The sequence below is a fragment of the Natator depressus genome, chromosome 9, assembly GCF_965152275.1.
Source record: "Natator depressus isolate rNatDep1 chromosome 9, rNatDep2.hap1, whole genome shotgun sequence".
Taxonomy (NCBI): Eukaryota; Metazoa; Chordata; order Testudines; family Cheloniidae; genus Natator; species Natator depressus.
The window spans coordinates 35,851,697-35,875,591 of NC_134242.1; the positions used below are offsets into that span (position 1 = coordinate 35,851,697).

General features: G+C 40.4%; 1 protein-coding gene across 11 annotated transcripts in view; it reads left to right on the top strand.

Moving 5' to 3' along the window:
• Window positions 1–18,290, top strand: part of DOCK10 (dedicator of cytokinesis 10) — a 248,355-nt gene extending 230,065 nt beyond the window's left edge. For 8 of the 11 annotated variants that reach the window (XM_074963916.1, XM_074963908.1, XM_074963913.1 and 5 more), the window contains 7 exons: window positions 5,788–5,934; window positions 7,389–7,599; window positions 10,660–10,850; window positions 12,063–12,163; window positions 12,480–12,618; window positions 14,658–14,733; window positions 17,750–18,290. In XM_074963916.1, coding sequence (XP_074820017.1) covers window positions 5,788–5,934; window positions 7,389–7,599; window positions 10,660–10,850; window positions 12,063–12,163; window positions 12,480–12,618; window positions 14,658–14,733; window positions 17,750–17,817 — 933 coding nt within the window. In that variant the 3' untranslated portion in view covers window positions 17,818–18,290. The remainder of the gene's footprint in view (window positions 1–5,787; window positions 5,935–7,388; window positions 7,600–10,659; window positions 10,851–12,062; window positions 12,164–12,479; window positions 12,619–14,657; window positions 14,734–17,749) is intronic. The other 3 variants (XM_074963911.1, XM_074963917.1, XM_074963918.1) reach the window with 1 other exon arrangement.
• The last annotated feature ends 5,605 nt before the right edge of the window (window positions 18,291–23,895 follow it).

Genomic DNA, 23,895 nt, shown 5'->3' on the forward strand with positions numbered 1-23,895 from the left:
ACACAGAAGGTCATGCCATTCCAGCAAGCAGCAGCCAACCTGCTCTACAGACATCATTCTGTTGCTTCGTGTCCTTAACTGACTTTCCAGCCAGAATAAAAACTTCAGGGTCTTGGTGATACTCTTCGAAGCCTTACTGGACTGGGGTTTACTCTTCCCTGAGACTCACTTTCAGAGACTGATCAGTTTGGAAACTAAATTTGATGGTGTTCAAGGTATAACTGTTGGGAGCTGAATGCCAAGATTCACAGTGCCAGGGCAACTGTTGAACCCCTTATGTATGAAGATCAGGATGAGCTTGGGCCCTGCCACTTTAGGGGTGCAATCCAAACTATCTTACAATATAAATGACCCACAATATGCTAGGCACTGTCAGGATCTTCCCTAGGAAACAGGTGAGACCAGCAACCTCATGTACCACAGAAAGTGGTGATGTCAAAGGGGGGAGGGAAAATGTGACTCTTTCAAAAGCTTTTTAAGTTGCATATGTGTGTGGCATCTAGGTAACATGGTGATGGGCTCATTACAAACACATCAGATAGATGCTTTACCCATACAGCTGGCTCAACAAGTCATTACACTTGCCAGAATTATTTACCAGCAACCTCTCCATAAACATTTGCCAGTGGGCTGTTGCAGTTCAGCAATTCATTTCACACAGCCATCCCAAACCTGCTGTGTGTCCCTTTGTTGTACACTAACTCCATCTTAAACTACAGTATGTCCATTCCATTTCATTCCTTTAAATAGGGGCAGAATTATGGTGTTTAGATCTCAGAATGTAATTAAAAATATATACCACTTAAAGAAGGTGAGGACCAGATTGTCTCTGGCCCTAACATGTGTGAACAGGGTGGGAGGGTGTGAAGAACTTTATGGGGCCCATGAGAGGGCCAGGAAAAATCAGGAAGCCACAGGCAGTGCTCCCCCCATGCACCCATTGAAGCGATGGGCCCATGCTCCTGCACTAGAATGCATTAAGTGGTCTGGGAGTGGTGAGTGGAACAGCCTTTATCATCCCAAAGGCACAGCCTCACTCAGAATCTCAGAAGGTAAAAATTACAGGCTGGTATTTTGTGCTAAAATACTGGATTTGTCCAGCACTTCAGTATTTAATGCTGACTATTATGACTGTTTATTTGTACTGCAGTAGTGCCTATAGCAGAGGTGGGCAAACTATGGCCCGCGGGCCACATCTGGCCTGTGGGACCGTCCTGCCCAACCCCTGAGCTCCTGGCCCCTCCCCTGCAGCCTCCCCTCCCCCGCAGCTACGCCGCCACGCAGGCAGCAGGGCTGTGAGCTCCTGCTGCTCTGAGCGGCATGGTAAGGGGGTGGCGGTGCACGTGTGCAGCAGTGAGGGGGTTGGGTAGGGGGTGCCGGGGGGCAGTCAGGGGACAGGGAGCAGGGGCAGTTAGGAGCAGGGGGTCCCGGGGGGCAGTCAGGGGACAGGGAGCAGGGGGCGGTTGGATGGGGTGGAGGTTCTGGGGCAGTCAGGGCGTGGGAGTCCCGGGAGGTCTGTCAGGGGGCGGGGGTGTAGATAGGGGTTGGGGGGGCAGTCAGGGGACAGGGAGCAGGGGGGTTGGATAGGGGGTGGGATCCTGGGGAGGGCGGTCTGGGGCAGGGGGTCCCAAGAGGGAGCAGTCAGGGGACAAGGAGCAGGGGGGGTTGGATGGGTCAGGGGTTCTGAGGGGGTAGTCAGGGGGTGGGAAGTGGGACGGGGCGAATAGCGGGCAGGGCCCAGGCTGTTTGGGGGCACAGCCTTCCCTACCTGGCCCTCCATACAGTTTCGCACCATGATGTGGCCCTCGGGCCAAAAAGTTTGCTCACTCCTGGCCTATAGGCACCAACCAGATTGGGAGCCCCATTTTGCTAGGCTCTGTACAAATACATAGTGAATCCCTGCCCCAAAGAGCTTATAATCTAAATAGACAAGACAGATGAAGAGTAGGAGGAGAAACAGAGGCAGAGCAGTCTTGCCCAAGGTCACAAACAAATCTGTGGCAGAGCAGGAAGTATTTGAATGGGAAGTGTACCCTTCTCCTTTGAAGCTTTGAAGGCTTTGTGTCTTAAAGATGTTCTTAGACCAGTTTAGCAAGGTGCTCAGCATCCTTGAGGTCTGTGGGAGTTGAGACCTTGTAGGAGATACTCAGCATCTGGTAGGATCAGACATTTCCCTTTGCCAAGTTAATGGTCATATTGGGGCAAAGGGACCTGGCCAGAGTGCCCTGTGCTCCATCAATCCTGCCTGGTGCAATGGCCCATGGGGGCCATTTCAGGAAACATAAATTAGAGATGCAGCCTGCTCCCTCAGGTACACCTGACCTGCCCCACAAGCCAGTGCAGAAAGGAGGTAACATAGGGCCATGCTTCACCATAGCCCAACTCCTTTGAGGTGATATGCTGCACCAGGAATGCACAAAAGGGGAGGTCCTTTTACTTCCTTGCGCTTAGGAGCTATAACAGAGACTCTTCTTTGCATGAGGAAAGAGAAGCTCCTTCAGTTGTCCCCACACTGGATAGCCATTCAACGTCAGTCACAGCTTGGGCCTAAATGAATGAAAGTTTACTGGAAACCAATAACCAGTGTTTGAGAGTTCATTTCCACCATTACATGCAGTTGATCACACTGTCCTTATAAATCAATAGCAGGCAATATGAAAACAAGATGTTGCTATACGTTAATAATGTGACCTCAGCTACTTAATATTTTAAAATCCCTAAACTGGAGGATATTTGATTCCTATACATTTTTTTAATCTGACTCTTAATGGTCTTTGCCAGATTTGTGACATATGGCAGACAGGATTATTATATGGCTTCCAGAGAACTCCTGCTTCTCATCTGAAGTTTTGTTAGAGACCACACTTTTAAATAATATCTCTCGCATTAAAGAGTAGAAGAAATCTGTCAGTTATCTTTTTTTACTGAAATGATTAGCGCAGGTATCATCTCAAAGTGCTGTATTGCATCAGCACGGCAATCTGACACTTACATGTAAACGCTGTGCTTTAGCTAGCAAAAATGTATAAAGTGCCAGTGACTAAGAGGATATGCTACCCCAGCTCAGAGCAGGATTAATTTCAAAAATATCTTTTTTTAATTCAGTGGTTACATAAAGGAGATGATTTTCAGTCAGAACAATCTAGATTAGCTTTTTATTGGGGTTGGATAGAATTAATGGCATTTTCATCTATTTTCACCCAAAGTAATTTTCCATTGACTTCAGTGGGGGTGAGATCAGAAAGCAACTTATGTCCCATCAAAATCAATCACCTGAGTAAGAGTTTACAGGATGTAAGCTCCTCAGGCATGGTTTTGTCCTTCATTTGTCTGGAAACTGCCTTGCATGCCTATGATGTGATTTCAATGATAATAATAATAATAGGTTAATAATAAGGGTAAATAGGTTACTATTACAATTCTCCTTCTTCATTTGTTTTCAGCAATACCCACAATGTGCTGGGCACTTTCTAATCTTAAAAAAAAATAAAATTAAAAATCACTCCTCTGGAACATTTTACAGTGAAAAGGAGACAAAATAGGCAAAGAATGTGAGAAAGTGTTGGGTTAATTTTTACTAAATGATGTGAAAGAAGAGGGAAATTTCTTTCTGTGTTTTCTGTGTAGAAGAGGGTGCTTAAAATTATCATGAATCTAGTTGCTGTCTGTGCCCCTAAGAAATGTGCATGGTATAAGTCAGCTTTTGTAAGCCATAGTGGCAGGTACCATATTTTCTTTTAACAACAAAGTTTTATTTCCTATTCCCAGATTCATAGATTTTAAGGCTAGTAGGTACCAGTAGGATCATCTTAGTCTGACTTCCTGTATAGCACACAACTACCGGATGCATCAGAACTAGTTTCCATAAGGGGATCACAAAATTTTCTTTTTATTCTATCTCAGAGGCATTCTATAATTAATGATGCTGCACAGCGATATCTACATTATAGGGTAGCATACGGAAATAGTGCCTCCTTCATTAGAGGTACTGTGGGCCCACTTTGCTGGAGAAATTGGGAAGATGAGTTATGGCCAGATCCTTCTTTCTCTTCAGCTCTGCTGAAATAAAGATCATTTCCTTTTTCTCTTTCACATGTTCTAAAAGAACATTAGCATTTTCAGTTAATTTATTTTTACAAAGCTGTAACTGTCTCATGTCATTTTGTAATGATAGGCCCTGCAGATAATTAATAATTAATCTTTTTTTCTCTGTTTTTTTCTCCTGATGCCAAGGTTGAAATGTGATCAAGTGTAAAATTACTACTTTTTCGCTGGCGCTTTCCAAGGTTCCACCTGTAGGAATTAGACCCCCCCCCCAACTCCCAATAACTTTCAGTGGGAGTTCAGTGCCTTATTCCCATAGGCGTCTTTGAAAGTCCCAGACTGTATTTGTACTCTTCTGCCTTCCAATAGGTCTTACTGATGGGACTTTTCCTCTGATGCTTACGAAGGAATACTGCAACTTCAGGCATCTGTCCCACAATATGTTAGGGCTAAAGGGTTTTATTTGTATGTCTTTTGCTGTTCTTTTTATCCCTATCATTCTGACTTGCTGCCTGCATTGTAGCTGCTGACCTTTACTGACGATCTCCTCTGACATCCAAGCTAAATGAGTTATTTTCCATTGACAAGCAAGGGGGCATTGTTTGGGTATGTGCTGCAATATTTGCATTGCCAAAAGTCCAGCAACAGAGTATGCAACCCATCCAGCTTATGCCCATGGCTCCCTTGCAAGGGTGAGCACCACAGGTCAGGATTTAGCCCTATTTGTATTTTACATTTACACTTGGATACTAAATAAAAAGCTGGTTTTCCCACTGAAGTATAAGATCATTGTCAGTGGTAAAGTCCAATTATTGTTAATGGTGTGGTGCATGTGACCTGTTTCATTCAGCCAGGAAAGATTTTATCCTAAACTGTCAGTATACGCCAGTTATGTATGTTTTATTTGCATATGGTGTATTTTATATATTAATTTTCTGAGGTCAACTTTTCTTACGGAAACTGGCAGGTTCTTGTTTTGTTCTTCAACAGACCTTTTATTAATACACTGCCAGCTACGTCCAATGTTGTAAGTACATGGCTTTGCAAAGACTGTGCAGCAGTCTTTTTGTAAAAGTCAACAGTCTGTGCAATTTTATCTTTTCCAGTGTAAATAAGATGTTACATTGTCTTCGAAGATATCACAATGTATTATTGGTTTTTTCAAGATTACAGCAGAATACTCTATTTAAATGAACTAAGATACAGATCAGTTCATTTGTTGTTCCCACACAGTTGTTGTGCATGGCATCCTAACAAGATAGTTTTACACCCAATGAATTTTATGCTCTTATTGCTTGAAAGATTTGTTGTGTGAAGAGAGAACTGTATTTCATGTAAATCCATGAGCCATTACTAATTTGGTTGTCTGTTATTTATAACTAGAATGTACCACTAGATGGCAGTCTCTCCACATAGGCAAATAAAAGCATGCATTATACGCAAATCAAACAAATCCTCTGATATCCAATGTTGTTTACATTGTATTTCACAATAGTTGTCTTGTCCAGCTGATTAAAATTTAGACGTATGTTCTGTCTAATGTCGAAATTTGTGTAATGTGTTAGGTTCCTTCATCATTCACATGCTGTAGCACTCAGAAAAACCAATCAATGACTCCAATATCTAAACAATTGGATACATTAAACCTTATGTCACAGTAAACATGTATGTGTTATTTTCTGTTTACACTTAGTTTGCCAGATCTGTTACACTGAGTGATCTTTTCTGTTTGTTTTTGAACAGGGGTTTTTTGAAGAAGAGGAAGGTAAAGAATATATCTATAAAGAACCCAAGTTAACAGGGCTGTCTGAGATCTCGCAGAGACTGCTAAAACTTTATGCAGATAAGTTTGGAGCAGACAATGTGAAGATGATACAAGATTCCAACAAGGTATGGGAGAAATGCTGCCCTTAGATGCATGTTCTTTCAAAAACACATGCTGCACTTCTGTGAATTGGTTTGGTAATTGGTGAAAAACCTGTTCCTTTCATTCACAATACTATGGGCTGGACTGTGGAGTTACCACAAGCCCTGAGTAAGAGGCAGCACTTAGTGGCAGTGATGCAGGAGCAGAGTTACAGTCTGGTCCTGGTTCCCTCTTAATCCAGGGGTATATTAAGCAGTGCAAGCCTTTTACCTGGCACTGCTTAGTCTACCTTCTGCAATGGTTCCACTGTACTTGCTGGTACGTTAGGGGGATAATAAGAGCTCCACCCCCTTCCCATCCCATCCTTCTCAGATCTGGGGGTGGGGGGCAAAGGTAGGAATAAAACCCCATGTGGGTGGCTCTCCCACTCTAAGACTATACTTACACTGTGAGCTGGGGTGTGACTTGTCCCCCGTTCCCCCTTGGGTACACATACTCATGCTAGCTCTCATCAAGCTAGCAGGAGTACAAATAGCAGAGTAGCTGCAGTAGCATGGCTGGCAGCAGCTGAGTACAATCCCACCTGAAACTGGTGGCTTCAAAGCCTGAGCTCCAGCCCAAACCACCACATCCACACTGCTATTTTTAGCGCTGCAGCTCAAGCCCCATTAACATGGGTTTGTCTACCTGGTCTGGGTGGCTTGCTCCCAGCTGCAATGTAGACATATCCCAACTATGACTCATGATGTAGGCAGTCCATTGAGGGGAGTAATGAGTCACATGCCCCCTGCTTTCCTGCATGGGTGAGTGCCATGGGTCAGTATTTAACCCTATTATTTTATATTCAACACCCATATACTAAATAAAAAGCTAGTTTTCCCACTGGAGTGTAAGATCACATAACCACACTTTACACCACACTGGCATTCTCTCTGTAAGGCTGTTCTGGGAGCCAAAGATTTAACACTGTTGTGATACCATAAACGTTTCCAAGAAGATGTTTCTAATGGATATGAGCAAAGTACGGAACTAGTATGCACTAGTTTTATAACAAAAATGAGCTATGCCTTCTAGTATGGCCTAGGGCTGCACTGGCCTGGTGATGTGGCCGAAGGACAACATTGTAATCACAAATGTGATCACAATGTACATCACAAATATGTATTACCATTGCAAGGCAGAAATTGTCTATTTTCTTTCTAATTCATTCAACCCAGATCCAATGTTGCCATTGAGCTGTACTCAAAACTCCCATTGACTTCAACTGAAAAACATGCCCCACAGTCAGTGATCTAAGTGTTAATGTATGTGTCCAACATTACCTTTAAAAATCATGAACTGTGTTTACACAAATATCAATAAAACCACAGTGGGTAAAAACAGCAAGCCTGTAAACAACACTCAGAGATTGTATTAATAATAATACTAAGTCAGTATCAGATACCTTGTTTCATCATGTGTAACAATGTTAACACAGGTCAACCCCAAAGACTTGGATCCAAAATACGCCTATATCCAGGTCACATATGTCACGCCTTTCTTTGACGAGAAGGAGGCTGACGACAGGAAGACCGACTTTGAAATGCATCACAACATCAACCATTTTGTATTTGAAACGCCTTTCACGCTGTCAGGAAAAAAACACGGAGGGGTAGAAGAGCAATGCAAGAGACGCACAATCCTGACAAGTATGTTGCTGCCTTTTTTCTGTTAAGAGTTCTGACTATAAGAAAAAAATTGCATATGATTTCAAAGGGCAATGCTGCTCAAAAATCAGTGAGCATAATATGGTCCACAATCTGTAGTTTGCCGACAGTTTTGTGTTAAGTGAGCAATAATCATTTGACTGTGTCCGTATTTCTGTGCATAGTCTTTAATATGCCCAAATTGCACACATTATACAATTTTGCAGACAATTAAATAACAGAAGAAAAATGATCTGTTTGTAGAATAATCAGCTGACATTATTCTTCCTTGTTACTCTCCTCTCACTCACCCCACTTTCACAGTAGAGTTACTCCTGATTTATACCAGTTTAGTGAAATCAGAATCCTCATTCTTTATTCTTCTTAGCTTGCATAGACTAAAGATAAAGCAGAGTGGACCTTGCAAGATTTACCTGTTTGGAAAAATAAACCACTTCAGATATGAGTATTTGTTAAAAATTAGAACATGATACCAGGTTTACAGAAGGCTTCTATGTAATATATAATAACTGTATAAAAAACATAACCCCATATATCTTATGTCTTGTCAGTGAGAGAGATGCCCAGAAATCCCTGTGTTCTAAGACAGGAAGGTACCCTTTTGCAAGAAGTATTGCAGGCACCAGTTTCCATTGAATCCGATTAAACTGTGGTGCTGAACAGAAAATGTTCAGCTTTTTGTCATGATTGAAATCTCATCTTAAAGAAAAGTGATAAACATCCACGAAATTACTGCTAAAACTTGACATATCTGAAATTTTGGATGAGTGTACAAGAAACTGTCTGAAATGCACTTGATGAGCTTTGTTCTCACAAGTAGAAATTAATACAGAGGCTGACATTCACGGAAAGACTTCAAAATGACAGAAAATTTAGAGCCCATCTGACTTCAGGATATATATTCTCCCCAAAGGGCCAAATGGGAAAAGCTGCCTGCAGCACAGACTTAGTCACTTAAATGTTTTGTGGAGTCAAGGTTGAAAAATACCTGATATCTGGAGGCATCTCTTTTATGATACAGCTACAAGGGCAAGGGAATGAAGCACAGAGAACAATGGCTGTTGTTTAGTATCTGAGCAGTACTAAGTTCTTTGATGTTGACTTTGGGGTGGGGAGGCAATAGTACTGTTGAACTGAAAGTGCGTGTATTACGGTGTTAGGGTATTAGCCTACTGGTGTGTAAACTTTTAATCAGTAGATAGGGTTGTTTCATCAGCTCCCCAATTTCCTTAGCCCTGCTGCCTGGCCAGATCTGCTCCAAAGCATGCACTCAGCCTCCATCCTTTGCTTTATGTACTGGGCTGGAACCTTATGTCTCTCTCCAGCTTCACTACCACTTGTCCATTGCTCGCCCCACATCCACCCTCCCATCCACTGTCCCATCCCACTGCTTCAATACATTAGATTTTACATGGATAAAATGGATACATTTTAGAAGTTTTTACATTTATAGAAATTATACACATAAAAATGAAGCATTTATTGTTTACAAGAGAACTGAATGTAACACTGGAAAGAGGAGCAGCTGTGGGGGTTGAGGCAGCAACTGATGTGCATTGGGGAAAGAACACTGGACACTCAGGGCAAGTGTAACCCATTGGTCAGGTTATACCTGCCTCTGGAAATTCCCACTGCGTGCATCTGACGAAGTGGGTATTCACCCACGAAAGCTCATGCTCCAATACCTCTGTTAGTCTATAAGGTACCACAGGACTCTTTGCCACTGGTCAGTGTGTATTACGGGTGCCCAGTCTACAAAGGATATGAGTCTTTTGCAACCCCACCTACAGAGCCGTGGCTCTTTAGCTCCAGCAGTAGCAGCTCATGCTTTTAGCTCTGGAGCTCCGTTGTTCAGCCTCCAGTGTGTGGGCCAAGATGGCAGCCATCAAGTACATTGGGGCTTGTCCAGGGTTCCAACTGATCGGTAACTGATGCTCACCATTGGGTTACATGGGGCTGAGGAGGCTTCCTAACGTATGCAGAAGAACCAGAAAGGAGCCTTAGGACAGGCAATTTTTTCTGTCAAACTTCCCAAGGTCCAGGAGACAAACTCGCTGAGTCACTTTGCTGGCTGAGCTGTAAGGAAGTACGTTGGATAGAGCTGGTTAGAAATTATCTAAACTGTTCCTGGAAAGGGGCTGGTTTTCAAGAATTTCCCATTTTGGAAAAGGTTTTGGGAAAAAAAAAAGTTTTGAAATTGTCAAATCATCCTGTTATGATATTTTCAAAATGAAAAAGTTCTCTTTTTCATGTTGAATTTTTTTGTTTCAAAATGTAAGTTAATTTATAGTTTATAAAAAAAGATTAAAAATGGTCAAAATCCAAAGAAAACATTTTGAAATTTATCTTTTTTTAAATTTCAATTAACCAAATATTTTTTTTCAGATTTTCGATTCATGAAAATGTTTGAGATTTTGACTTTTCATCCGAATTTGGGACAGGAACAGAATTTGAAATTCAAAAATTCTCACAGGATGATTTCCTTCCCAGCTCTTGCTTTTGATGAGGCATGTCCTCTCTGTCTGCTTCTCTTTGTGAATATGACAACAGTCATGTTGGATAATTACTGTTTCATGATTGATTTGTTACAGTTAGCAAATGTAGGAGATCTAGGCCTCAGCTAAGCAAAGGGTTAAGTTCATGCCTGTCTTTCATTATGTGAGTAGTCTTTTTGATTTTAGGGAACTGCTGAAGTGCCTAAAGTTAAACACAGGCTTATGAATCAGGGCCCTAACACAGAATAAGAAAGGTGTGAATTTTAAAATCTGTGAGTTTTGAGAGTCATGTGCTGTCAGGGTCTGACAAATATATGAGACAAATAGTGCTAGATCAAAATGGAACCGGAAATGACTGCATCAAAATATCTGTTTAGACCTGCTGAGCCAATCCTGTACATGTATTAATTTTCCTGGACCACAAAGGTGTTTATAAAATGGAAAAAATGAGTGCAGTCTAAACTATGAACCCACTAGCATTGCTTCCAAAATTACCAGCTTGTGGGAGTGGAATTTCTTTGACTGTTTTACATTTGTTTTTGAGCAGCCAGTCATTTCTTTCCGTACGTGAAGAAGCGTATTCAAGTCATAAGCCAAACAAGTACAGAACTGAACCCCATTGAAGTAGCTATTGATGAGATGTCCAGAAAGGTTTCAGAACTTAAACAGCTTTGCACAATGGAAGAAGTGGACATGATTAGACTGCAACTCAAACTTCAAGGAAGTGTCAGCGTCAAGGTAACAATGGCTCAGTTTTATGTTTACGTACCAACCACCTTTTTTATTTGGGTCTTTGCAACTTGTGGAGCATATTTAATCTATTTTACTCCAGGGTATTTGAGTCTTGTTCCAGTGCCCATTGAAATCAGTGGAAAGACTCCCATTGACTTTAATAGGTGTTGGATTGATGCCTGGCAGTGTTGCTATAATTAAGTCTGTTAGGGTATATTGACATTGCAATAAAAGAGTCCTGGCTGCAGCTGACCCGGGTCAGCTGGCTCAGGCTTGCAGGGCTCAGCTGCAGAGTGAAAAATTGCAGTGTAGATGTTCAGGCTCAGGCTGGAGCCCAGGCTCTGAAACCCTGAGAGAGTGGAGGGTTTTTTTAGCCTGGCAGCCAGAGCTCCACAAGCCCAAGTCAATTAACCTGGGCCCTGAGACTTGGTGCCATGGTATTTTTCTTGCCGTGTAGACATACCCTTAGTGTTCCTCTAATAAATGTTAAACTCTTTCTAACCTGAACAGCCTGACCATATTAAACTAAAGCCTGGTACTCAAATGAGCATTCAGATACTTTTTTAATGAGAATCTTGTACAGGTCAGTTTAATGATTTCTTATGTAGAAAAACTGGGATTAGAGAGAAGAGCATATTTGGCCCTTGTGATTCAGTGTGATTCGTTTTTTGACTACATTAGCTAAAGTCCAGTGCACCGTTTGCATATGAAAGTTTCTAAGATATTCATCTATCTGGCACATGGGCCCAGATCCTCAGTTGGTGTAAATCAGCACAGCTCCTTTCCTTTCAATAGAGCTATTCCAGTTTACACCTGCTAGGGATCTGACCTACAGTCTAATTTTGGTATTTTTGTTAAATTGAAATACCTACCATATTTGTATTTGGAAAATGGCGCCTCGGAAGATTAACAGTTTCTCTTAAGTCATTGATTCAGAACAAACGTGTGGAAGATAAATACCGATGTGTTTAGCTTCAGTTGTGAAATGCTTTTGGCACTTTCCTGAATGCAGCTTTATGCTAGGCAGAATGTCTTCAAGATGCAGAATACGGAACAAAATCTCTATTCATATTCACCCTGTACTATCCATTTGAAGTCAGTGTCATTTCACGCACTGTAAGCACAGAAATTGACCCTGAGCCTTAAACAATAAGAATTATAAATTACAGTCAAAGTGTACTGTTCTGCTCCCTAATCCAGGTGCTTTTCCTCCAACAGGTAAATGCAGGACCAATGGCATACGCCCGAGCTTTTCTTGAAGAAACAAATGCTAAGAAATATCCTGATAACCAAGTCAAACTTCTGAAGGAAATCTTCAGGTAAACATACTGGTTTTAAAGTAAACATTAGACTTTGTTTGGCCAGTGCAAACAGATGAGAAACATTCAGTGATATGACATGAAATTAGGCAGAATGTTTTATGTAGGACTAGATAAAGCCACGCCTTGCAATTCGTTCTTGCGTAAAATTTCTCTTGACATCTGTGTAAATCACATTGGCCTGAGTACTCCTAGGGATTTATAACTGAGTGCCATAATTTGCCCCAACTAGTATATAACTTTAAGTTGGGGGCATAATATTTTTTCACTGGAGTTTTTTGCACAGATGTTCTTTGGTGTATGTTTGTGCTTGTAGGCAGTTTGCAGAAGCATGCGGGCATGCTCTTGAAGTTAACAAACGCCTTATTAAAGAGGACCAGTTAGAATATCAAGAAGAAATGAAGTCTCATTATAAGGATATGCTCAGCGAGCTCTCTGAAGTCATGAATGAACAGGTCAGATGTTCTATTTTAACTTTTGCTGGTGGGGATGGAGGTGGCTATTTGTTTCCTATGATGAATGAATACAATTAACTTCAGGGTTAGTACAATTAACCACAAGTAAAATACTAATAATGCAGACTGCAACCAAGAACAATGCAACAATTATTGTGCAAACTTATTTGTGCAGTTTGACCAATGCCACTCAATCCTGACCTGTATAATTCCTGCTATATTATGTGTAAAGCTCACTAACATCCACCAAAATAACTAAACTGCCTTTTATTCACACCTTTTGTTATTTCGGTGCAGTGGCTGGGTGTGGACTCTTTTACTTTAAATTAAGAGTGTCTTGTTTTGATTTAGGTCAAGTAATAATTTATCTACAATAAGAGATTCCACACAGAAACTGAAACCAAAATAACAAAAAGGGTGAATTAAAACCAGTTTAGTTACTTTGGTGCATGTTAGTATGTAAACAGCTCTAAATTGCACCTGGAATATTTTCACACATGAACAGGTAATTGTACGTGAAAAGTGGCTAACTGCACAAATAAGTACCATTTGTATACAGAGTTGCCCAGTTTACATAATTATCAGTGTCATAATTACTGGTATCTAACAAGGATATTTAATGAACACCCCCAGACCCCATGGCAGCTAATTTATATTATATATCTTCACGAGTAAGGTGAATGATAACTACAGCTTGTTGAATAATATAAGAAGTGACTCATGAATGTATTTGCAAATAAACATGGCAAGTTTGCTTCACTATCATTGCGCCACATTCTCATGTGGTGCAAATCGATGTAGCTCTGTTAAAGTAAATGGAAATATGCTTATTTCCACCAGCTGGGAATCTGTTCCATTATTTGCTATGATTTGTTATCTCAGGATTCTGATTACCACTAGTTTATTTGTGAAAATGTTTGTTGAACTCCAAACATTTCATACATTTTATCATATTCTTCAAGAAAGTCATCCAAAAGTTCTGTGTTAAATTTAGAAGTGTTGAATGTGTCATTTTTTGCTCATGGGTCTCCTGTTTAAATAGTTTTAATCATCCAGTCACTCATCAGAAACAATTAACATGTGACTTAAGTGAACAAATTAGGCACCACAAATAATGAAAAATGAATAGGCAAAATGAACAAGTTACTAGCAGTCCACAAACTGAAATTTGCATAAGATATTCAGTGAATACTTTTCAAATACAAATATGAACCTGAATATCATTTAGCTGTACGTTTTTTCAGTGCAGGAAAATATTGATAGACTAGTACATAATTACTTGTACATAACAAGGCTTTTATTTTTCCAAGGGGTTTAGTAACACCAAAGCCTGTGAGAGCAAAAGCCCAGGTAGTTGGTTATTTCCTCAATACCAAGGTGTTTTGAAAATCTCTGTTAAAAAACTAACTAAAAAATGTGTGTCTTCCTACCGCCATCTTGTTCCAGCTTCCTTTCCTACCTGGCAGGTTTCAAAAAGAAAGACCTTTTGCAGCTTTCAATATTTTTCTCCCTGCCAGTTGACCAGTGTCTTTGGAAACCGTTGTATCATATTCTCACCAGTGTGAAAAGAATGTTTATGGGCACAAAACACCAATTCTCTGGAAAGTTCTTCACACTCTAGTTGCTGTGTTCCGTTAATAGATCTCTGAGAAATTTGTTTTTTGCTGTTGCAGAAATATAATTAAGGGCAAAAAAACACCAAATATTTTGCTTTCTGAAAATCTAGCAATAAAACAGGATTTTTTTTCCAGCTTTCCAAGCAATATGATTTTTTTGCACAGCTCGAGCCCTCTTGCTTCCCTACTTCTGAGCAGAGAGCACCATCACCATACATTTTACACACTCTAAATTGCAGCTGAAATATTTATTTCACAGTGGGAAACATCGAGGCACTATCATAATGGTACCATGTTCTCTACAATGACATTATGGTCTGGTGTGTTGCTCATTGTTATATTTGAGGCTGTTTTGATAGCACACCCACTGACAGTGACTCTCATTACATATTCTCTTCTCTCTCTTTTTTTTTTTTCTGGCAGCTCTGTCATGGTCCATGCTTATACAGCTTCTCTTCTTCCCTGTCTAACATTTCCCTCAATACTGTAGACAAAAGTGGTATGTTTATTTTTCTTATGTCTATACTTTCCTTTGATGTCACGTGCTTTCACTTGCTGATTTTGTTTTACCTACATTTTACGTCCATTTAAGTGTCATGTCTAACTCGTGTTGAACCCAGTGAGGGGTTGGGATGGGAGACATGATACGTGTGCAGTCTGAGTTTATGAACAACCTTGGCACTGATGATTCTTGCACTGTTAGGATCATGGAGCTTAGCAGAAGGTGATATCCTCAGTCTTTGGTGGGGAAGTGCATTGTCCATGATACGGCATGGTAACCTGCTAATACCAAATGGTTGGAGAAGGATCACTTTCTGCCATCCTTGCCATAAGGCAAGTTCTGCAATGATGGCAGTGATGGCTGGAGGAGGGGGTCAGGAACACACATCTTAGGAACTGCCCAGAAAAAAAAAAAACAGGTGTAAGAGCAGCATTGTGTCGTCTGTGGCACAGGCTGTGGGAGCTCATGCACAGACAGTAAGTGTGAGTCCTGGGGAAAAGGATGGCAGCTGTCTCACCACAACCCCGGACAGAAGAGTAAGCACTGTGTTTGTGTATGAAGGTGATTTGGAATTCCAGGGTGGGGAGGGGTATTGGTGGAAAGGGATCTCAGAATCCTTCTGTACTTACTTTCTCTAGAAGCCAGGAGTAATGAGGAATAATGTTTGCCAAATGCCTGAGAAGTACCTTTGCAAAAGGAAAGGGGAAGGAGAAAACTTTTGAGTTGCCAAGGGGACAAAATATTGCAATAAACACCTCTTTTTGCCCTCTGTGTACTTGTTCTGCCTGTGTTGTTTAATCTTTACATAAATGTTTATTTTATTTCTAATAGTTAAAGATAATAGCCCAGTTCTACCTTGAGACATAAGTTCACAGCTCTTATTGGCTCCAGGGAGTATGTGAGGTAGAATTGGGACCAGTGATTATACAGACATGTATGCAGAGATACTGTTAACTGGTGTTAGGCAAAACATTCAGATTTAAGAAACCTATTCTGTTTAAATACTCCATTGCATTCTTGTGACGCCAAACACAACATCTTTGTGCTACTTCATGAGAACCAGGAATATAAGCTAAAACTGACCTATTTTCATTATTGATGCTGAGTAAAATAGAAAAAGTAAACACAATCAACATAAATGATAAATAGCAAAATAGGCTTCTAGGGCCACATTTTCAGGTGCAATAGGAAAGTCATGCAAAATGCACAATCACTAGTATGTACAAAATCTTTCTTTGCATTTATGAATTGTGTGTGCTGAAGTCTGGGTTTGGATGCACAGTAACCCACGTTGCAGACCCAAACACCCATTTGCATGCATAGATGCAGGATTTCATCTGTGTAATGAGTGCAAACTCAGGGCCAGATTCTGCCACCCTTATTCCCATTAAGTAGTATCTTACTCCCTGAATAACTGAGGTCCATGGGTCTACTTGCAGAAGAAAGTACTAGTCAGTGTAAGAGTTTCAGAATCTGGCCCCCTTTTTGCAGTGCTTTCCTATTGTACGTGCGGGTTTGTCCTTTACAATCCTTTCAGATGTAATAATCTTCAGTGTAACAGAGGTAAGGGTTTGTCTTTTTTTTTTGTCCTTTTTTTTTTTTTTTTTTGTAAATGTGACTGTTATGTCCAGATTGTCTCTTTAAATTTTTCTAAGCCTAAGTAATCATTATATGCTGGAAAATGCATATTTCATGAGCTCCAGGACAAGAGAAAATTATTTTCAGTCACTCTTGTCCCCAAGATCAGTATTCATTAGGAACTCTGATGGTAGCTAATCCCCAAGTAACAAATAAAGTCACAAGAAGGAGTTTAGGAGAAATTCTAACTTCTTTAGCACAATTACTTCCAATATCTTTGTTTTAAATTCAGACTTGCTAAAGAAGTGTTGGCAAAGACAAGAAACACTGGTGATTCCTAGTGGCTTGAGCACTGGCCTGGGACTCAGGAGACCTGGGTCCTATTCTCAGCTTTGCCACCAAGTGACCTTGGGCAGGTCACTAAAATGGGGATAATGATATTGACTTCCTTTGTAAAGCACTTCAATATCTATGAATGAAAAGCACCACATAAGAACTAGGTGGTGTTGTTATCCTCAAAGAGCATCATTAAAGCATTGTTATATTCTATTATCCACTATTGCCAACTGCAACATGTTGTGAGACAATGATAATGATGTTATTTCTGGAAATGTTTCACTTCTTCATGTAGTCTTCCTTGAGAGAAGACAAGCTCTCAATCTATTATTATAATAAATGGCAAAAGTAAATGTTACTGGGACTAAAGGAAACTTTTTCTAGCAGTTGTATATATCTTTATCACAGCTGACGGTGACATGTGGCAGGGGGAAACATTTTTTGCTGTTGAGTTTCTCTCTGACGCATCTAGGTCTAATTGTCTATGTGCCTTACCCTACATACCCTTCCTAATTCAAGGGAGGCTTGCCGAGGGGAGTAAAATTGTGCAGGCTCTATTTCTGGCCCTGATCCTGCTATCAGGCAGATCCTTGCAACTGCCTGCATCCCCATGCAAATCAGTGGGGTTCTGTATGGGCACAGTAGTCCTACAAGGGTCTGATCGCAGGATTGTGGTGTGCATATGCAACATTACAAGTGGTCAAATAGAGGTAAGTCTAATGAGTTTATAAAGTGTAGGTGACTACTCAATTTGGGATTACTTGACGGTATTGTTGAAAAAACATTGTTTAGGGAACTATGCAGTATGTTGATTGACAGAATGTTGAGGATTCCAACCAGGGGCCCGATTCTGCTGCCTTAATTCTGGAAACCCTCTTAATGAGAGAGTGGCCTGAGTAATAACTGCAGGATTGGGTCTCCAAATGAAGTTAATTTTTTGAACTACAAGTTTCCTTTATCAAGCATCTAAAATAAATAATGCATTATTTAATAAACCAAAAATATAAGATAATTGAAAACAGTAAAAATTGTTGAAATAAATACTCAGTGGGTTCATTTTGTTTTCATCTGTTTCTTTAAAAAAAATTTTAATAAAAAGATTATGCACAAGGAGGATCCAGCAAAGCCACAAGGAATGGAACGAACCTATTCACGAACCTTCAGTAGAACAAACACAGCCCTGCAAGAGCAGTGAAACCAAATCCTGACATTTGACTGAAACATCTGTGACTTTTTGCATACCTCTGGAGGACATTTTTTTTTAATGTAAAGTGATCATGAACAATACCATGAAAATGGATTGTGCGGTATGGTTTTAATTTATTGGGAGTCTTCACAGTGATAATATTTTTTAAAACTGCTAGCTTGATTTTTTTTGTCCAACCTTGTATTTGTACATTTCCTATCTTTTTTTGTTTGTTTGTTTGTTTGTTATTTAGAAGTCTTTATTAAGCGAGGCTGAATATGAAATTTCCATTGAACGTTTAGCTCCACAGCAAGCCCTAAGTTTGCTGTAAATGATAATATATCTAATACTGAGTCCTAGTATACATATATTTTAAAGGTCAAAAGTGGGTGTTTTATAACATTTAAGTATGTCACAATTGTAAATAGAGGATGTGTAAAATATGTCATTTTTACAAAATTTAAAAGACTATCTTTTTAGTTAATAATAAGTGTACTAAAATATGAATAACTTTTCAGATACAATTATATTAAAATATTTGTGTATGTGTACAAAAAATGGCTATAAAGATTTCTCTTTGAAGACAGTTCATTGGTTTATAGAATTAGAGAATTATAGAAATGTAGGAGGGAAAGTCTTTTGAACTAAGTATCTACAGCATCCCTGACAGGTGTTTGTCCAACCTGGTCTCAAAAACCTCGAATGATGGAGATCCTAAAACCTACCTTGGTAATTTGCTCCAGTGCTTAATGACCTTACAGTTAGGAAGTTTTTCCTAATGTCTAACCTAAATCTCCATTGCTTCAATTTAAGGCCTTACTACTTGTCCTATCCTCAGCGGATAAGAAGAACAATGTATCACCCTCCTCTTTATAGCAACCTTTACATACTTGAAGAGTATTGTCATGTCCTCTCTCAGCCTTCTCTTCTCCAGACTAAACAAACCCAATTTTTTTCAATCTTTCCTCAAAGGTTTTCTAGACCTGTAATAATTTTTGTTGATCTCTTTTGGACTTTCTCCAGTTTGTCCATGTCTTTCCTGGAATGTGGTGCCCAGAATTGGACATGGTACTCCAGTTGAGGCCTTATCAGTGCTGAATAGAGAGGAAGAAATACTTCTCATGTCTTGCTTACAACACTCCTGCTAATACATCTGAGAATGATGGTTGCTTTTTTTGCAACAGTATTACATTTTTTACTCATATTTAGTTTGTGATCCACTATAACCCCACAGGCTCTTTTCTGCAGTACTCCTTCCCAGGAAGCCATTTCCCATTTTGTATGTGTGCAATTGATTATTTCTTCCTAATTGTACTTCGCAATTGTCCTTATTAAATTTCATCCTATTTAATTCAGACCATTTCTCCAGTTTGTCAAGGTCATTTTGAATTCTAATTCTTTCCACAACAGCACTTGCAACCCTTCCCAGCTTGGTATTGTCTGCAAACTTTGTTAGTGTACTCTCTGTGCCAATATCCAAATCATTTATGAAGATATTGAATAGAGGGGGATCCAGGACAAATCCCTGTGGGACCCCACTAAAGATACCCTTCCAGCTTGACAGTGAACTACAGAAAACTGCTCTCTGAGTACGGTTTTCCAACCAGATGTGCACCCATCTTATAAAAGGTTCATCTATAGGCTATATTTCCCTAGTTTGCTTATGAGCAGGTCATGTGAAACAGTATCAAAAGCAAAAAGAAAAGGAGTACTTGTGGCACCTTAGAGACTAACCAATTTATTTGAGCATGAGCTTTCGTGAGCTACAGCTCACTTCATCGGATGCATACTGTGGAAACTGCAGAAGACATTATATACACAGAGACCATGAAACAATACCTCCTCCCACCCCACTCTCCTGCTGGTAATAGCTTATCTAAAGTGATCATCAAGTTGGGCCATTTCCAGCACAAATCCAGGTTTTCTCACCCTCCGCCCCCCCCCCCCCCACACACACACACAAACTCACTCTCCTGCTGGTAATAGCCCATCCAAAGTGACCACTCTCTTCACAATGTGTATGATAATCAAGGTGGGCCATTTCCTGCCCAAATCCAGGTTCTCTCACCCCCCTCCAAAAACCACACACACAAACTCACTCTCCTGCTGGTAATAGCCTATCCAAAGTGACCACTTTGGATAGGCTATTACCAGCAGGAGAGTGAGTTTGTGTGTGTGGTTTTTGGAGGGGGGTGAGGGGGTGAGAGAACCTGGATTCCTGCAGGAAATGGCCCACCTTGATTATCATACACATTGTGAAGAGAGTGGTCACTTTGGATGGGCTATTACCAGCAGGAGAGTGAGTTTGTGTGGGGGGGGGGGCGGAGGGTGAGAAAACCTGGATTTGTGCTGGAAATGGCCCAACTTGATGATCACTTTAGATAAGCTATTACCAGCAGGAGAGTGGGGTGGGAGGAGGTATTGTTTCATGGTCTCTGTGTATATAATGTCTTCTGCAGTTTCCACAGTATGCATCCGATGAAGTGAGCTGTAGCTCACGAAAGCTCATGCTCAAATAAATTGGTTAGTCTCTAAGGTGCCACAAGTACTCCTTTTCTTTTTGCGAATACAGACTAACACGGCTGTTACTCTGAAAAGTATCAAAAGCCTTACTGAAGTCAAGATATATCACATCTACTGCTTCCCCCACATCCACAAGCCTTCTTACTTTGTCAGAGAAGGATATTAGGTTGGTTTGATATTATTTGTTCTTGACCAATCCATGTTGACTGTTACTTATCACCTGATTATCATATAGGAGCTTACAAATTGATTGTTTGACTATTTGTGCCATTATCTTTCCAGGTATTTAGGTTAAGCTGAGTGGTCTATAATTCTCTGGGTTAGCCTTGTTCCCCTTTTTTTGAAGATATGTATCGTGTTTGCCCTTTTCCAGTCCTCTGGGATCTCTCCCATCCTCCATGGGAGAATGGCTAATGCTAATGGCTCAGAGGTGTCTTCAGCCAATTCCTTAAGTATTCTAGGATGTATTTCATCAGATCTTGCCAACTTGAAGACATCTAACTTGTCTAAGTCATTCTTAACATGTTCAGATCCTACCCCATTTACATTGGTGTTCACTATGTTAGTTACCAGACCACTGCAAACCTTTTTGGTGAAAACTGAAACAAAAAAGGCATTTAATACTTCGGCCATTGCTAAATTTTCTGTTGTTGTCTTTCCTTCCTCATTGAATAATGACCCTACCCTGTCTTTGGTCTTCCTCTTGCTTCTAATGTATTTGTAAAATGTTTTCTTGTTACCCTTTTATGTCCCTAGCTAGTTTAATCTTGTTTTGTGCCTCGACCTTTCTATTTTTGTCTGCATGTGCTTGTGTTGTTTTTTTTTATATTCATCCTTTGTAATTTGACTTAGTTTCCACTTTGTTGTATGACTCTTTTTTGAGTTTCATGTCCTTGAAGATCTTCTGATTAAGCCAGGGTGGTGTCGTCTTATACTTCCTTTCGTTCCAAAGCATTGGGATAGTTTGTTCTTATGCCCTTAATAATATTTCTTTTAAAAGGTGCCAACTCTCCTGAATTCTTTTTTTCCCTTAGACTTGCTGCCCACAGGATCCTACCAATTCTCTGAGTTTGCTAAAGTCTACCTTCTTGAAGCACATTGTCTTTTATTCTGCTGTTTTCCCTCCTACCATTCCATAGAATCATGAACTCATGATCACTTTCGCCCAAGCTGCCTTCCACCTTCAAATTCTCAACCAGTTCCTCCCTATTTGTCTTGTCAAATCTAGAACAGCCTCTCCCCTACTCACTTTCTCTATCTTCTGTAATAAAAAATTGTCTCCAAATGTATTCCAAGAACTTTTTGGATAATCTGTGCCCTGCTATATTATTTTCCCAATAGATGTCTGGGTAGTTGAAGTCTCCCATCACCACCAAGTCCTGTGCTTTGGGTGATTATTTTAGTTGTTTAAAAAAAGTCTCATCCATTTCTTCTTCCTGGTTACGTGGACTATAGTAAACCCCTACTTTGACATCACCTTTGTTTTTTATCCCTTTTATCCTTACCCAGAGACTTTCAACACATCTGTCTCCCTATTCTGTCTCTACCTCAGTGCAAGTATATACATCTTTGATATACAAGGCAACACCTCCTCCCTTTTTTCCCTGCCTGTCCTTCCTGAACAAGGATATAACAATATACCAATATTCCAGTCATGTGAATTAGGCCAGGAAGTCTCTGTGATGCCAGTTATGTCATAACTGTGATTATTCACTAGTATTTCTAGTTCTTCCTGTTTATTCTCTATACTTTTTGCATTAGCATACAGATATCTGGAATGTTCATTATGTTTTCCCTCTATATTCCTTCCTATTTATCTTATGTCCCTGCTATGGTTGCCCATGTGCCCCCAGTTTCCAACCTTTCACCCAGGACTCTGTATTCTGGACTTACCTGTGGGCTTTTGTCTCCTACTCCCATTGAACCTAGTTTACTGCAATTTCTGTGCTCTCCAAAACAATGGAAATGAAAATGTCATATACGTTCATGATATATTCCATACAGATTATCAAAATAGACATTTGCCACAGGTAATTGGACATTTCAAGAGATCTCCAGTTTCCCTCCTCAGATTCCAATTTTGGAGCTGGACTATGGCCTTTAGCTACTGGTCTGTATTGGGAACAGTGTGGAATTGGACTATATCATTTTTTAAATTCCCTATTGAATAACTCCTATACTCTCATAACATTCATCCCTTTGCTCATAGATGCTGGGCTGGCGGCCTTTTATTTTTGTATTCTTTTATATATTAAATTGGCTGTTTTCACCCTTCTATATAGACTATCTCCCTGATTCTCTCAAATGATGAGAGAGAATGCCTCTACCTCTAGAGAATGCCCTCTCCCTTGCATGGGTACCTGAGGTCCCCAGGGAATAGAGTGCAAGAGGTTTGAAATTGATCAGTTATGCTGTGCACATGATGTTTCTAAAGATGTCATTGGGATCTTCCTCTCCCCCTCCAACAGTTCTTCTTCTTCTTCTTCTAGTAATGTCTCTATGGGAGCTCCACTCCAGGTGTGCTTGTGCCCCCTGTGCCTTTGATCTAAGGTTTCTCATAGCAGTGTCCGTTTGGCCCATGCACATGTGTTACTCAGCCTCATGCCCCATGCTATTGTTATGTAGCACTGCACAGGCTAACCATCCTTTTCAACCAGCCCAGCTTGAGATGGATCCTTAGCTAGTTGCCCAAGTGGAGTTTTGCCTCAACTGTGTTCTCTTAAATTTTGTAGTTAGTGTATTATAGTAGTTAGTATTTAGTAATAGTTGTATTCGTTTTTAAAATAAAACAAAAAAGTGTTATGTATAGCTTTTAGATAGTTCCCCCCAATCCCTGGGGAGGTTTTGCCCTTTCCAAGGGTATGCCCGGTTCTCCTGGGTTCAAGCATTGCTTGTTGTGTTGGGAGGCAATCCTGATGAGCCACAGACACTCCCACTGCATCCATTGCCTTGGGGAATCTCATATTTCCAAAAAGTGAAACTTATGTCTGGAGTTCAAATATAGCACCAGAAAGAATAGGGAGATAAAACTTTGACTCCTTTTGATGGAGAGCTTGCTGTGTCCAGCTTCTGACCCAAGCCAGGAGCTCCCACCATACATTGGTCTCTGAGTAAGTCAGCTGCCTCCTCTATCTCTGATCTGCACTCCTCAAGGGTATCTAAGAGGAAGATCCAAGCTTCCTTTCATAAGTCTTTCAAAGACCATGCCCTGAGTTCTCCAGGTAGGGTATCTACCTCAAAGAAGTCAAAATTTTCAGCTCACCTAGATCCCACCGGTCTCTGACATGGTACCCACAAGGCAGCTGGTGCCTTGCATACTGAGAGCTCCACTAAGCATAGAAACTCTGAAATATCAGGCCCAGAGAAAACATTGGTATCAACAGTAGACCACAGCAGCAAGAAGAGCTCTACTATCTTACCAAAAAAATCCATTTGGGCTCTGTCCAGAATACCCCAGAGCATTCAAAACTCACAGTACCATTGCATCCTTCAGCTATCATTACTTGAGCTCAAGGCCTGTATACAGTACCAAAAAC